At 44.4% G+C, this 16,978-nt stretch overlaps 1 protein-coding gene across 1 annotated transcript in view; it reads right to left on the reverse strand.

Moving 5' to 3' along the window:
- Positions 1–4,373: 4,373 nt before the first annotated feature.
- negr1 (neuronal growth regulator 1) overlaps positions 4,374–16,978 on the reverse strand; it is an 828,235-nt gene continuing 815,630 nt past the window's right edge. The window contains exon 7 of the mRNA XM_085982785.1: positions 4,374–6,583. Coding sequence (XP_085838911.1) covers positions 6,483–6,583 — 101 coding nt within the window. The 3' untranslated portion in view covers positions 4,374–6,482. The remainder of the gene's footprint in view (positions 6,584–16,978) is intronic.

Consider the following 16,978-nt stretch of genomic DNA (forward strand, 5'->3'; position numbering starts at 1 on the left):
ATTTGAGTAAACTTACATTCATATCGTGCCTTTCACGACCACCGGACATCTCAAAGCAATTTACAGCCAATTAAGTACTTTTTGGAGTGTAGTCACTGTTGTAATGTCGGAAACGCGGCAGCCAATTTGCGCACAGAAAGCTCTGTGATAATGATCAGATAATCTGTTTTTGTTGTGTTGATTGAGGGATAAATATTGGCTAGGACACTGGGGATAACTCCCCTGCTCTTCTTTGAAATAGTGCCATGGGATCTCCACCTGAGCGATCAGGCGGGGCCTCAGTTTAGCATCTCATCCGAAATACAGCACCTCCAACAGTGCAGCACTCCCTCCGCACTGCACTGGAGTGTCAGCCTAGCTTTATGTGCTCAAGCCCCTGGAGTGGACTTGAACCCACATCCTTCTGACTCAGAGGCAAGTGTGCTACCAACTGAGCCACAGCTGACACTGTATGCAAGAGTAAAGATGTCTTACTGCAATGATATAGGGCCTTGGTGAGACCACACCTGGAGTATTATGTACAGTTTTGGTCTCCTTACCTACGAAAGGTTATACTTGCCATAGAGGGAATGCAACGAAGGTTCACCAGACTGATTTCTGGGATGAGGGGGATTGTCCTATAAGGAGAGATTGAATAGACTAGGCCTATATTCTCTGGAGTTTAGAAGAATGAGAGGTGATCTCATTGAAACATACAAAATTTGTACAGGGCTTGACAGGGTAGATGCAGGGAGGATGTTTCCCCTGGCTGGGGAGTCTAGAACCAGGGCTCACAGTCTCAGAATAAGGGGTCGGTCATTTAGGACTGAGCTGAGGAGAAATTTCTTCACTCAGAGGATGGTGAATTTTTGGAATTCTCTACCCCAGAGGGCTGTGGAGGCTCAGTCGTTGAATGTATTCAAGACAGAGATCGATAGATTTTTGGATATTAAGGGAATCAAGGGATATGGGTTTGTGAAGGAAAGTGGAGTTGAGGTAGAAAATCAGCCATGATATTATTGAATGGCGGAACAGGTTTGAGGGGCCGAATGGCCTACTCCTGCTCCTATTTCTTATGTTCTTATGTTCTAACAAATTCTCTAGACTGGAACCATTTCTTGAAAGATGGTGAGCCATTTAGACACACAGGGGGAAAAATTCAGTATCGCCCCGTTTAGGGCGCCATTATTGGCCGTGCGCAAAGTTTAGCGCCTAGCGCTAATTACCGCCTCCGATGGCAAATTTGGCTTTTATCGCCCCAGGAGGTGATTAGAGCGCTAAATCAGGCACTTCACACCTGTCTTAAGGCGCAAAGTCCAAGGAGCGAGGCGCTACCTCAGAGCGCTGGTGAAGCAAGGAAGTGCAAAACAAAATAAACCTGCAAAATGCTGCTCAGTACCCAAAACTCATTCACAGCGTTGAATCTCTCCAGAAGTCTCTCTCTCTCTCTCTCAGAATGCGTGGTGCACAAATGTCACCAACAAAAAAAGGCAGGAAGCAGTCGCCTTTAAATAGCGCTCCCCCAGTCCCTTTCTGACTGCAAAACGCTACCCTCAACCTGTTGATGCTAGCGGCAAGCGGTAAGGCAGGGGGCACCACTCAATATGCGGTTTGGGGCGCTACCAGGGTGTTGCGCACTCGACTGATGTCACGATCTGCCGGCGCAAGAGATCGTGGCGGCAGTGTTTAGCGCCGCCGCAAAGTGTCTAGTTAATTTCGCGAGCGACGCAAACATCGCCGTGCCCGGGCGCTAGTTGCTTTGCGCCCCATTAGTGCCCTCTTAAGGCGCTAACGGGAGGCGCAAACAACTGAATTTTTCCCCCACAGGACCTTCCTAGCCCCACTGCATCTTCAAGAAACTCTGTGGAGACACTGGAACTGAATGGATTGACACAATCTGCTTTGCATTCTATTATGATTGCTCTGGTTATAGTTTGGGAAGTTTTGCTGGCAGGAGATGTTTACCTCCTCCTGTGATCACGCCAGCCCAGACCTCAGGCAAAACTAATTCTAGTTATCGTATTAGCTTAGCTTCTTCCTTGGAGCATGGCTGACCAGTCCCTAGCCGGGGACTTCATTCATCTAAAGCATATCATTTAATTAAGCATTTTGTTGCAATTCTATCTTTATTGTTACCGTAACTAACAAATTGATTGTTATTCATGGGATTGTTATTCTGGTAAAAAGACTGCTAACCAGTGGATTGTTCTTTTCTCAGTTGTGTAAGTTCTGATCAATCATTTAAAAAAAAGAGATGAAATGAAACAATCTGAACTGATAGACTCTGAATAACACTGCTTAAAGAGTATTCAATACTGTAAATATTGAACACAATTTTCTTTATCGTATTAACACTTTCATATAAAGGTTCAAACTCATGTTTGGAGTTAAATACCAACAGTCCTGTACAAAGTTTATGACAAAGAGATTGTAACATTCTGAAGGTGAAATTACAGGATATAGAAATGCCAACTTCTCCAACATTGCTTGAATATGATGCTAGCACTGAAATAGGCTTTGGGATGTTCACCTCAGCTAAATAACCGAAGTGCACTACACATCTGTCAGTCCACAGCTGCACTTCCTCTCCAATTTTCTTCCCTTGTCTCCAGAAGGCACTGACTAACAGGGGTAGATCTTGACTTTGTGCAATAGTGTAAAACGGGTGATAGTGAGATGGACGTCAATGGAAATAAAAATCAGGAGAGATGTGAAACTGGCTGCCGACTCGCTATCACCCGTTTTACATTATCGCAAAAGTTCAAGATCTACCCCACAGTGGATTACAACTCCAATGGTGCTGTAGCCTCCTTCCCTCAGTGGCCAGTCTTTATACGAATTATGACAGCATTAGCAGACTATTTGATCATAGGGGACAAAAGACCAAAGACTGATCTTGTCCTCATCCAGCGTCTGCTCATGCATACTTTGCAGCAGGGGTCACTGGAGAGCAATCCTGAACCCTGGCTGCTTCTTACCCTACCTACCTCAAGGATGCAGAAACCAACTGTAATGTCCCTATTATTACCCTGACTGAGATCAGCTAACGGAGAACAGACGATGAATCAAACTAAAGACCTCGGGTTTAGTTCTACAGGGAACAGGGCACTTAACACAGCTGTTGTGGGGTTCATTGCAGCCCAATTACCTTTTATAATACCATTAATAATTCTCTATCATTAAATTCAAAACAGTATACAAAACTATTGGAGCATAATATTTGGAAAATCAGTGGTACTGTATATATCAGTGAATTACTCTATAGCTATAAAATCCATTTGGCTAGAAAACAAGCAAGTCACTGTTTTAATAAACTATTTAACTCACCATCTTGTTACATATGTTAGCTTCTTAGCACTCCATTTTTGATGCACAGCACTGTAACCATATTTTCTGTAAACACTTCAAATATTAAAGTGGATGGATTGTAACTGGAAAATCTCACTAGTGAAGGGTGAGATTTGATAGCACTGTTGAAATTTCATTAAGAAAGTAAAATCTGCCTTATTGTTGTAAACGTTTTTTTCCACATCACAAATCACTACAGGCAGCTCTGGCAGGCAGCAGAACTCAAGACATTGTCAGATCACCCCCCAAAAATATGAAAAACATCTTTTTTCGGGAAAAAAAAATCTCCAATTGGTCCAGATATGACACCAGTTTCAGATTTCAAAGATGCTATGTGGTGTCACTAGGATTTCAATGAAGTGTTATGCTTGATTTGTAAAATATTCATACCAGGCTCACTCAAACTATGAAATACACACAATAGTACAATTATAAATTTTGTCCGTCCAAACTTTGGTTGTGTCTGGACAGAGCATTTTGAGCTGTATAATGTTAAGCTGAAGTATTAAAGGTTACAGATGTGTAACTGGTATCATTTGTGGTGGAAGCAATTTGAGGTGATAAAGTGTCGGTATTGGCTCAACAGTAAAATATATTGGCCCAAGTGTTTTTTTTCCTGTATTATGTTAGTAGCTAAACATTAACTAATGACAGCACTCCATTTTCTTCATTGTTCCCTGGTCCATTTCTGCTTTATTTTTAAAACATAAATGCATTATTTCAAGTAGTTTTGGAAGGAGAATTGTACTGTTGTATGTTTTTCATAACTTGAGTGAATATTTCACTCATACAGCATTTCAAATCCTGGTGGCAACACTGAGTATCTCTTTGAAGTCTAAAGTTGGTGTCATATCTGGGATGATTGGAGGTTTTTTCCTGGAAAATGGTGTATTTGATCTACTGTACACCTTTGTCATAGAGCAGTTATAAATAATTTTACCAGTTGCACCATTACAGTTAGTCAACTAAATTCATCATGTAGAACCATAACACATACATACATAAAGGGGCACAATCTTCACAAAAAAGTGTTTGTAAACCATAACAAAATTGCCAAACACATGATTTAATGTAAACTGCATCAGAAATATATCACTGCTTGCACTTGAGGTCACCATGACTGAAAATGATGCACAGCTTTTTGGCTTCTCGCCCTCCTCCACAAGTAACAAAAGGTTTGCCAAACGCTCCTTCATAAAGATAATGCACTGTAGAGGTGGTCTGATCATGGGATTGGGGAAGAACATCTGCGCATCATTTTCTTCAAGATGGCATTATATACAAATTATACTATTTGTAGTGAACTGCATCATCATGTCACAATATTTGCCAAGCAAATCAAAGTAAAAAAAAGTTTAAATATTTGAATAAAGCCAGTTCCATTTATAAAGGTATTCCTTAATGAACACTGCTTTGCTGTTCTAGCTCCTGTAAACCCCAGATCTTACAAACCATGTACAATTGTATAATTACTAGTTATCTCTGTTCTTTAATAAAAGCAACATTTGATTTTCTTTCCTCCTTATTCCAGGTTTTTTGTAGGCAATTTTTTTGGGAGTAAATTAATATCTTAATACGTTGCATGCTTCAGCTTTGAAGATGCTAATAGAACACAGATCATACCAAGGGCACCGTTACTATTGAAGTTGTGCCATGCATGTGTAAATGCTACAGGGTTTGGCACAGATTTTTTTTTGAAGCTTTGAAACCTATATGTGATTTTTTGCTTTATTGCAACTAGATGCACAGCCACCTGGGCAAATAATTGAAAGGTAGGGTTCTTGTAACATGTAATTGGAAGCTTCCATGCTTACTTTCTCCTGGCCTCAGGACGAGCTAGAATTTAAAAATAACCACAGTAATTTCTTGTTAACTTTCATATATAAACAGGTGTGGTTTTTAGGTGCTGCAGCTTCATACAAGTCACAGCCTATAGATGGAAATGCCATTAAAGAGACAGTCCACACAATAGGTACTAAAGCCACACAAGCAGCCAGCCAGGATGAGCCCACCTGCATTCTAAATTGGGAGAATATACAGAGGTCAACCATCAAATACAGAACAAGAGTGAAAAATGGCCTTAAGGCCATTTTTTTCGACAATGAAATAAAACAGTAAATGGATGTTAGCAGCTGAAAAAGAAAGAGAGGTTGATGTTTTGGGTGGGATTTTCCATCAGAATAGAACCAGTTCTGATGGAGGTTCCCACCTGAAATGTTAACCTGTTTATTTCCAAAAAATTGTGTTATTTCACATTTCCAGTATTTTCAGGCTTTATTCCTATTTATTCCAAAATTACAATGGGGGGGGGGGGGTGGAGGGGGGGCAGGACAGAAACTCTATGGAACAAAATAATCATTAAAAAATGAAGTGAATACCATTTTCTTTAAATGACATCTCCTGATCTGAAATGTCACTTCAAATTTGTGTGAAAGGGAAAAATAAAAGAGCAGGGAGGTGAAAGAGACGATTGACCTATTCTTTCTAATTTTCTTCTTTATTCTACAACTGCATGGAATTTTAGAAGAAAGCTGGAGTGTGTTAAGGGGGATTCCTGTGGCATTCATTCTAATAATTTGACAAATGATTATTTGAGATGGATGCTTCTCTTGTTGCCAGTCTGTTCAGTCGTAGAAATAGGCTTCCCTGATTAATATGTTTAAACATTTCTGTTAAGACTTTGGAACTACACACACGAGGCCCATTTTCACTGAATGCCTTGTGACTCTATGATATAATGATGAAGATTAAATCATATTATTGGCTACGAAATCTCATGCAAGTGCCATATCTTTCTTGCATGTATTCAGCACTTTGGGTGGGGTTAACCTAGTCTGTGAAGCGTTGCAGCTTATATGCAAGATATTACAATATATGTTTTCGAAAAGTAACTTCCACAGCCTACAAAGCTTAATAGAGGACAATGAGTTCAACATTAGAATTTGATGATAACCTGAAAAGAATATAATTGATACATTTACATAATCAGTAATTCTAGGAAAGGTTCACATCCCTGTGTTTGTACTGCTGATTGATTCTCACACTTTTCCGTGAATGAACTGTACCAGATTGTATCCAGTTCCAAGCATTCAGAAGACTCTTGAACTTCTTCATGATTCTTTATGTTCACTGCAGCTTGCACATTTCCCCCTCTGTTAGTATATGCTGACCAGGCAGGATAATGCCATCACCAGACACCACCAGGATAAAATAACTTCGGCACTGCCGGTGATCCCATAATGCTCTGTGCTTGGCACTGTGAAAATAAGAGAAATCTTATTTGAATAAAAGAAACGTTTAGAAGTAAAATTATTTACAAATAGTGGTATTTACTAACAGTAATTAGGCTGCCAGTCATGTCACACTGAGGGAGTGAGGACTAGGACGGTAGCTAATGTTACCCCACTATTCAAAAAAGGTGGTAGAGAGAAAACGGGGAATTATAGACCGGTAAGCCTGACATCGGTAGTGGGGAAAATGCTAGAGTCCATTATAAAAGATGTAATAGCAGAGCACTTGGAAAACAGTGACAGGATCGGACAAAGTCAACATGGATTTACAAAAGGTAAATCGTGCTTGACTAATCTACTGGAATTTTTTGAGGATGTAACTGGTAGAATAGATAAGGGAGAACCAGTGGATGTGGCGTATTTGGACTTTCAGAAGGCTTTCGATAAGGTCCCGCATAAGAGATTAGCGTGTAAAGTTAAGGCACATGGGATTGGGGGCAAGGTACTGACTTGGATAGAGAACTGGTTGGCAGACAGGAAGCAAAGAGTTGGAATAAACGGGTCTTTTTCCGAGTGGCAGGCAGTGACTAGGATCGGTCCTAGGACCCCAGCTATTCACAATACATATTAAGGATCTAGACGAGGGAATTAGATGTAGTATCTCCAAATTTGCAGACGACACAAAGCTGGGTGGGCGTGTGTGCTGTGAGGAGGATGCCGAGAAACTCCAGTATGATTTGGACAGGTTGGGTGATTGGGCAGATGCATGGCAGATGCAGTATAATGTGGATAAATGCGAGGTTATCCACTTTGGTGGCAAAAACAGGAAGGCAGATTATTATCTGAATGGCAATAGATTGGGAAAAGGGGAAGTGCAACGAGACCTGGGCGTCCTTGTGCACCAGTCGCTGAAAGTAAGCATGCAGGTGGTTAAGAAGGCAAATGGTATGTTGGCCTTCGTAGCGAGAGGGTTTGAGTACAGGAACAAGGATGTCTTGCTGCAGTTGTACAGGGCCTTGGTAAGGCCACATCTTGAGTATTGTGTGCAGTTTTGGTCGCCTTATCTGAGGAAGGATGTTCTTGCCATGGAAGGAGTGCAGCAAAGATTCACCAGGCTGATACCTGGGATGGCAGGAATGACGTATGAGGAGAGATTCGGTCAATTGGGCTTGTACTCGCTAGAGTTTAGAAGAATGAGAGGGGATCTCATCGAACCTTATAAAATTCTAACAGGACTAGACAGACTAGATGCTGGAAGGATGTTCCTGATGGTCGTGGAGTCCAGAACCAGGGGTCACAGTCTAAGAATAAGGGGTAAGCCATTTAGGACAGAGATGAGGAGGAATTTCTTCACCCAGAGAGTGGTGAACCTGTGGAATTCTCTGCCAAAGAAGGCAGTAGAGGCCAATTCATTAAATATATTCAAGAAGGAGTTGGATATATTTCTTAAGGCTAAAGGGATCAAGGGATATGGAGAGAAGGCAGGAACAGGGTACTGAATTTGGATGATCAGCCATGATCTCATTGAATGGCGGAGCAGGCTCGAGGGGCCGAATGGCCTACTCCTGCTCCTATCTTCTTTATTTCTATGTTTCAAATGGCACTCCATAATCAAGAGAATTCAGTATATGAATCAGCTGCACCTTTCTAAAAAAAAAATTGGTGAATTTTGTGCTCACAATGCAGGATGTTAACTGGGAATAAAACACTCCTATTTTGGTGTTGGCAGTTCTCTGGAGTCGCACCAAAACAGCGCCCCCTCCCCGCCCCCCGCCACTCATATGTGAGCTTAGACAGCAAATGTTGACAGGCTTTTCAAACGTAGGAGGAATCGTGGCCGAGCCCAATCTCAATCTCACCTGACATATATACATTTAGAAAATTTAAGACATTTAGAGAAGGAACCTCTGGATAACTATCAGGAGTGGAAACCGTGTCGTACTTTATCCCTATTTGGTCCAAGGCACTAACGTCAACTATAGCAATTTCACAACTGTCTTGGATGAACACATATAAACCAGGACAGCTCAGTGATAAAACCTATAGCACACTAACCCACCATATGCTACATGTATTTACTGAGCCATTGGGCAACAACTAGCCTAAATTTAACACAAATGTACTTTCCACAATATTTTAATAGCCTCACCTGTATTGCCACATGAATAGCCTGACACATTGCTCACATCAGATTGAACAGTTAATTGTAAAGCAGTACAAAAAATGTTTTAGCAGGTTGGACAATATAAAATCATTTTTAAATGGAATTAATAAAAGGCTGCAGGTAACTGAATAATGATTGCCTAAACTGATCTTTAAACCCAGCGTTCTGAGTTCATAATTCAAGGTAATTGACTAAGTTGATGCAGGCAAATTGCTCCGACTGATGAGGGGTTCTAGATCAGAAAGTGCAATTTATAACTAGAAAGGGAGGATGGAGAAGGGAAATCAGGCACAGGTTTTTCACCCAAAAGGTAACAAGCTCGTGGAATAAATTACTAGGGAAGGCCTTTGAGGTGGACAGTATGAATGAATGGATTTGAGAGACTTTTTGACATATTTTTGGAAAAGGAAGACAGGTAGGTGGGGCTGCTCTGTCATTAGGGAACAGATTGAACCCAATTACATTTTTGTGGCTATAGAAATTCAGGCCGGCATTTAAATTTGGAGAGTTGGGGCCGGTGGGGGTTGGGGTGCAGTGGGGGTGCTGGAAAGCAGCCGGGAAACCTGGAAAAACGGGTTTTCCGCAAGCCCTGCCGAATTTAACGTCAGGGCCTGATTAGCATTTTTAATTTTTGTGTCCCGCCCGCAGCCAGCCAGATGAATAGGCTGGCTGGCTGTCAGGGGGTTAGGCTTACAGCACCAAACTGCAGAGAGAAGGGAAGGAGGGATTGCGGGGGGGGGGGGCAGAGGTCAGAGGAGGATCAAGGCTGGAGGAGGATCAGGGCCGGAGGGGGTAGCCCGGAGGAGGTTCGGGGCTGGAGGGAGGAGGTCGGAGGTGTAGTGTATGTATCCGTCTACCTTTAAGAAAACCATTGTATGTAACCGTTCACCTTTAAGAGAACTATTTTAGGTGTGGCACTACTTTGTTGGCTTCTGTATACTGTAATACCGACGGTGACCACACCGGTATATAAGTGCTGTGCCAGGATTTATTTGGCAGATTCGCCCTGACCTTCGAATAGTAAAGTCCTGTTTTAAGTTACTCTGGTAGTCTGTGTATTAATTAACTAAACAACCCACAGACTTTACAGTGGCGACGAGTCCGATCGTACCCTGCGGCAACAATACTTCCGAAGCAGTCAACGAGCGTCGAGAAGAGGCAACCGCCCTCGTCATTCTGCTGGGAGAAAACTCGAGTCTGCAGAGCTGGAAAGGAGGAAGAATTCAGAGACAAAGACTTCCATCAGCAACAGGCACTGACTGTCCCTTCTGCCACGGTGAGGAGTGAGCCGATCAGCACGAGAAGCAAGCCGGCCACGGTGACTGTGAGTAAGGGAAAAGTAAAAAGAATAACCAGAGGATAAGGGCGGTGCACTCGGCCACGGTCGAGGGGGAAAGGAGCCGGACAGAAGTCGGGCCCAGAGGCGCTGAGACTGGGGCAGCGTGGAGCAAGGAAGCCGCAGTACAGACAGGCTGGGGACGCAACGGCGTCGTGAGACAGCTAGACCGCGACCGGCGAAAAAGGCCGGGCAGCGACCGAAGCCACGAAGTGCTGCGACCGGGAGCGTAGGTGCGGGAAGATATAAAAACTCAGCCGCAGCCGGGGAGGGAAGCACCGGACTGCGAGAGGGCTGGGAGGCGCGATTGGGAGCTGAGTGAGCGGGAGAGGCAGAGCCGACCAAGGGGGAACTGAGCGAGAGCCAGTCCAGCGGCTGAAACTGTTCTCCGTCAACGGGGTGTACCCAGCGCCGGTAGAGCCGAGCGAGCGGGAGAGAGACAGAGCCCGAGCAAGGGGAACCGAGCGAGAGCCAGCCCAGCGGCTGAAACTGTTCGCCGTCAACGGGGTGTACCTGCCGAGAAAAGGGAAAGCCCTGAAGCCGACGCGCAGGCTGTGAACCTGAAAGCCAGCGGCCGTCGCCCGTGGGGAAAGTGTACCCCTCCCGCTAGGGAAGAAACGCGGGAAGCCGCCATTAGGCGGGGAAGGAGACAGAAGCGGGAAACCGCCATTGAAGTGGGCGGGGAGAGAAGATAAGCGTGGGAAACCGCCATTTTCGCGGGAACCGCCATCTTGGAAAAAAAAAGAAAAGAAAATTTAAAGAAATAATTCGTGGTGTTATCAGGAAGAGAGGAAGATGCCTAAGCGTGGTAACATCAACGATTTTAATTCCGAGGTAGAAGACTGGGCCACGTATGTAGAACGCATTGAGATCTATTGTGAGGCCAATAAAATAGAAGAAGATGAAAAAGCTATAACCTTGCTAAACTCGATGGGCGCGAAGACATACGGGCTCTTGAAGCATCTACTAGCACCAGCTAAACCGGCGGATCAGACTTTCGATGATATTGTGACTGTTCTGAAGGATCACTTGAACCCCACACCGTTGATGTTGGCGGAACGATTCAAATTCTATGCGAGAACGCGAAGGAAAGACGAAAGCAACGCAGAATACTTGGTCGAACTGCGTAGACTAGCGAAACACTGCCAGTTTGGAGGGAAGCTGACAGAGGCATTGCGAGACAAGTTCGTGTGCGGGTTGTCAAAGGAAGGAACGCAAAAGCGACTACTCGAAGAGAACGACCTTACACTTGACAGGGCTGTCCTTATTGCAGCATCGCACGAAGCCGCAGCGAAGGGAACTGTGGAAATGCAGCTAAAGGCAGCGGCACTCAGTGTGGATCAAATTACCTCGAGTACAACAAAATGCTATCATTGTGGGAAGACAACACACGACCAGAACCAATGCTGGTTTAAGAACCAGGAATGTAGGAAATGTGGCAAACTGGGTCACATAGCTAAGGTATGCCGGTCAGGGAAGAAGACCAACAACCAAAGGAAGCCATCACAGGAAAAGTACAACAAGGTACACAAGGTGGCTGAGAAGAGTTCAGACGAACAGAATTCGGACTCAGACCCAAACGGCCAGGAGCTGGGCAGTCTGAGAATTCACAATGTGAGTAAGGAAGCTGACCTACAAACTATCTGGGTCATGCTAAAAATAGCTGGAGTCCAAGTGAAAATGGAGTTGGACACTGATCAGCTCTATCAGTCATAAATCGAAGGGATTACCACCGGCTATTCTCACATATACCCTTAAGAGATACCAAGTTCGTATTGCAGACATACACGGGGCATAAAGTATACCCCATGGGGAAGATAAGAGTCAAGGTGAGAGATGGGGGTAAAGAACACCCAAGAATGAACTTATACGTACTACCTGAGGGAGGACCACCACTTCTGGAACGGGAGTGGATCAAGAAAATAGACATGGAATGGCACTATCTAAAAGCCATAACGAGTGAGGACTCGGTGCAGACAATCAGCTCAGATTCTGAAACGGATGACGATAAGACCAACCCAAATATGAAAGACAAGGCTAAAATGGACTTGCCGACTAAGGTTGGAAGAACGAAGGCATGCATAAAGGCTTATGCTCCAGAGAAGAACAAAGTTTCAGAACAGAACTCCACCGAACAACGACAACATAGTTTGACAGAGAATTCTGAGTCTGTTCAGTTTACGGACATATCCATGACTGACGAACACCGAGCTCGGACTCAACTTTATTTCAAATTACGACAGCAAGTAGAACAAGTGAGTTACCGTCTCGAACAAGAGATGAAAACAATGAAAAAGTTCTATGACACCGAATGGGAGAATCTGGAAAGACAACAGAAGCAGCTAGCTCAAGCAGAGAGCGACCATAGAGCCATTGTGACCAATTACCGATCACATCTCCCTTATGCTGTTCAGGAGTTAGAATATTTGCAGGAAGGAGCAAATGAAGAGGAATCTTCAGGAAGCCAGGATTTTATTCCCGTTCTTCTCTACGACTCCTTACAAGCAGAGTTTGAGAAGTTGAAGGAACAGTATGAACAGGCCCAGGCTACAATCCTGGAGGGGATTAACTCGGCAACCTCCGAAAAGCTAGTTTCAGTAGAAGCATATGAGCAACTAAAGGTTGAACATGAGCAAGAAGTCCAAAGGCTGCAGGAAATTCTTGATGAGCTCAAGGCCAAGACAGACTCATCGGTAGAAGTTCCATCCATAGATGAGAAATTAGAGGTGAAAGACATGGAAGAACATGAAAGACAAGATGTCCAAGAACTCATAAAAATATTGAAGGAAACCCAAGACAAATATGAGGCGGCAATGACCGAGGTTCAACAACTTGAAGAACAGATTCAACTGGGAATCCTTTCAGTGGAAGGAAAGGAAACTGTAAGAAACACAGAGACTGTAAGAATGGCCCCTGAACATGAGCTAGAGAGCATCAAGGCGCAACTTCTCCGAGCGCTGAAAGCCAAAGTACAAGAGGAAAAGAAGGTGAAAGCATTGGAGGAAAAGGTGGCTGAAATGGAGAAGACTCTGATCCACAGTGTTCCCGTGGAAGAGTTAACGGTCAGCCAACTCCTTCATATGCTGAGGGACAAGACTCTGCAATGGGAACAATCTGAACACGAGCTTCAATCTTCAAAGGGAAGGAGTTCGGAGCTCTCAAAAGTTATGGAAATAGCTGAGGTTGCAACAGAGATTTTACTGGGATGCCAAAAGTACGCTGAATCACGTCTATGTGAACAACAGAATGTTGAAACAGCTGCTCCAGTAGAAGGATTGAATAGCCCGATCAATCAATCCCCGATGGAAGGGGAAGTATTGAAATCACAAATGAGGTCATTAGTGAAGGGTTTGCAGGAAACCCAGGAAGAGCGGGATGAATATGAACGCAAGAAGAAGTCTCTTCAGGAAAGATGTCTAGGGAGGGAACAACAGTCGGCTAACGTCCAGTTGGGTAAGGAAGAAGTAGCAGGCCCTCTCGCTAGACTAGTTCAGGACGACACCGAATATTACCATGACCTGTTGAGTGACACGGAATATTACGAGGACTTGGTCTGCCCAGCTTGTGATGAAAACTCCCAAAGTGCAGAAATCAGGATGAAGCACTTAAAGTCTAAGGAACATAGGGAGATGGTGGCGCTACAGCTGGCAGCTGATAAGGGAGCCCCGAGAGTCTCCAAGAAGCAGAAAAGAAAAAGACGAAGCAGAAGGTGATAACCATCTAAATCATTATCACTTCTACCAGATCATGTACATGGGCCCTACGAAGGGAGCCAAATCAGTTGGCAAGTAGGAAAAATTACCAAGGCAGTCCAGCTGTTTGTAAAAGTCAGCACTGCTGGTTCAGCAGGTCGGAAGTTCAAGCTGTTAAGTCAAGGGAAAGACTATTGGATGAGTCACGCTAGCAATGTGAACCGGCTACACCACAGAGATGTTGTTCGGACCGAGTCAAGACCAGAGACTGAATCTGTGAACTGTTCCCGCAGAGACTGAATCTGTAAACTGTTCCCGCAGAGACTGAATCTGTAAACTGTTTCCCGCATAGAGTATACCTGTGAATTGTTTTACATGAAGTTGAATATATGTTATGTTTAATGGGGGACTAAGTATGTTGTAAGCTAAAAAGGGAGGATTGTAGTGTATGTATCCGTCTACCTTTAAGAAAACCATTGTATGTAACCGTTCACCTTTAAGAGAACTATTTTAGGTGTGGCACTACTTTGTTGGTTTCTGTATACTGTAATACCGACGGTGACCACACCGGTATATAAGTGCTGTGTCAGGATTTATTTGGCAGATTCGCCCTGACCTTCGAATAGTAAAGTCCTGTTTTAAGTTACTCTGGTAGTCTGTGTATTAATTAACTAAACAACCCACAGACTTTACAGGAGGAGGTTCGGGGCTGGAGGGAGGAGGTCGGAGGAGGAGGTTCGGGGCCGGAAGGGGGAGGCCGGAGGGTGATCAGGGCTGGAGGAGGGATTGAGGGCTGAGGATTGAAGGCCGGAGTTGGGATCGGGCGGTGGTGGTGGTGGTGGGGCGGGGGGCGGTTTGAGGCCTCGGGGGCAGATCAGAGGCCTCAGGGGGCAGATCGGAGGCCTCGCGGAGAGATTGGAAGATTTAGGGGGTGGGGTTGGGGATTGCAAAGGCACTTACCTCCTGGCTCCAGCAGTCCTCGCCTCCCTTTAGCTGACGGGTTATCCTTTAGCTGACGGGTTATCCGAGGCCTGGAAAAGCCGGCCCGACCAGAGTGAAATTTGAAATCGTGGATCAATATGAGGCACGCTAGCCTCATTATAATATTTAAAGTATCAACCCGCCTCCTGGGAGCAGGTTGGCTGCCCGCCCCATCCCGCTTCTGTTAAAATCGGACGTGGGTGGGTTGGAGGTGAGTTGAGGGTCGGGATTCAGTTTTCTAACTCTTTAACATCCCACCCAACCCCCAAATCACCTGTTTTTTGGGGTTAAAATCCCCCCCCAACCCCCTCAGTGTTCAGCAGTTAAATAGTTAAGTAAAGTCAATACACCCATTTACCAAAAGGAGCCCAGAAACAAATGCGTTTAAGTTACTTGTGAGGGTCAGTTAATATATCTTCCCAAACATTAAAACTGTTCACATGATAAGTGATTCTCAAGGAATGAAATAAACAGCTCATATTATACTAGCCTGGTTCTGTTGGAAGCAAGGTGGGGAGGGGCAATGGAAGCTATTTAACAAACTTAATCACTGCTAATCTGATTTTAAAAGGTTTTAAAGATCACATTCTACGCAGATACATGATACAGAAAAAGACTCCAAACATTGCCACAAAACAGGTAGTGAGATACCCTGACTTCGATCTATTTTATTTCCTTTCCAGTTTTGAAAAAAGGTTTTGACCCGAAACGTCAACTCTAATTTCTCTCCACGGATGTTGCCTGGCCTGCTGAGTTTTTCCAGCATTTTCTGTTATTTAGTGAGATAACTTGTCTAAATGCAGCAGAACTGAATCTTGATAACGGTCCCAAAAGCACTCAAGTTAGGTCATACTATGTTCAATTGCTGGTAAATTTGAAATACATAGGGGGAGAAATTGGGTGAGTAGCGCCACCTGTTAGCGCCTAAAGAGGCAGTCAGTGGCTGTAGCGGCACGTTGCGCTGCGATAATCAGTTTCAGCGCCCTAAGAGGGACGTGGAGCGCCTCGAGCCTCGCCCCGTCTCCCTCGAGGGGCACTGAAACTGAATTTCTGGCGATCGGTATCACACCGATCGCTGCGCTAAATCCTGCGCTTAGCTGACTTTTGCGCCACTTTGGCGCCCCAACCCAATTTCTAGGCCATAATTTGTTATTTTGAATATGGTATCCATGTTCAGCGCTTTGTATACTTAAATGTTATAAGCACCGAGTACTTGTAAATTAAAAGGAAGTGTATTCAGAACATAAAGCAATGAACAAGTAAACGGCATTCATCTCATCAAGCCCATTCTTCTGCAGAAGTGGTACAATCGCTTATCCAGCCCATTTAATGTCCTCAAAAGTTTCTATTGTCCTCCCCAAAGGACAATCAAGTGAAACTCCTGAATATCGATGTTGCATTATATATCCAACTACATTTTAATACATTGTTAGCCACTTCTTCTGAAGGTGGTGACTTATGCAGAGGTACAGTTCCACAGATGGTGCAGGGAGATTCTAACGGTAGGTACATCATCCAAGTAGTTATTTATCACGTGACCCCAATAGTGAGTGAGTGTAGGTTGGTCATTTGACAAAGCGAGGCATCACAGCCAAGATCACCCTGTTTAAATTTAACATAATACACATAATGTACTTCTAGCGATCAGGACTGTCCATAGGCTAAGGAAGGGAAAAATAAGCCACAGAGACCAATAAGCCACCGGACCTTGGTGTTGCCTGCTCATTATTATTATTGTGGTGTTCAGCCCAGCGCTGAAAGCATTGAATGGCTAAATGCCCAGCAATGACTCTGAGGTAAGTAGGGACTCGGGGCCAGGATCAGGGGGGAGGTGGGGGAGGAGTTCTGGGCCAGGATCGGGGGGTGGGTGGGGGGGCGGGTGGAGGTCATGGCCAGGATGGGGGCGGGGGGGTGGTGGGGAGGTCGGGACTCGGGGTGATCGGGAGGTCAGAGTCAGGAGTGAGGTCAGAGATGATAATGGTAAGTACTTACCTTTTTTCATTTGGAGTTGTTTAACGTTTGTTTTCCTGGGAGTAAACATCGCTGGTGCTGGCTGCCTCAGAAACAAGCCAAATTTGCAAGTGGGAGCAGAAGCAGGTGTTTGGCCCCTTATTTGAATATGTTAATGGTTTAACACCTGCATCAGACAAAGCTAAACAACAACTCTATTTTTGCCCTCACTGTGCCGGAAGTGGGCGAAAGCGAAGCGGACGCCCCATTTTTTAACAAAAAAAACGGCCTTAACAGC

Source organism: Somniosus microcephalus, chromosome 3, assembly GCF_052327205.1.
Source record: "Somniosus microcephalus isolate GS21.2 chromosome 3, FLI_Smic_1.0, whole genome shotgun sequence".
Classification (NCBI taxonomy): domain Eukaryota; kingdom Metazoa; phylum Chordata; class Chondrichthyes; order Squaliformes; family Somniosidae; genus Somniosus; species Somniosus microcephalus.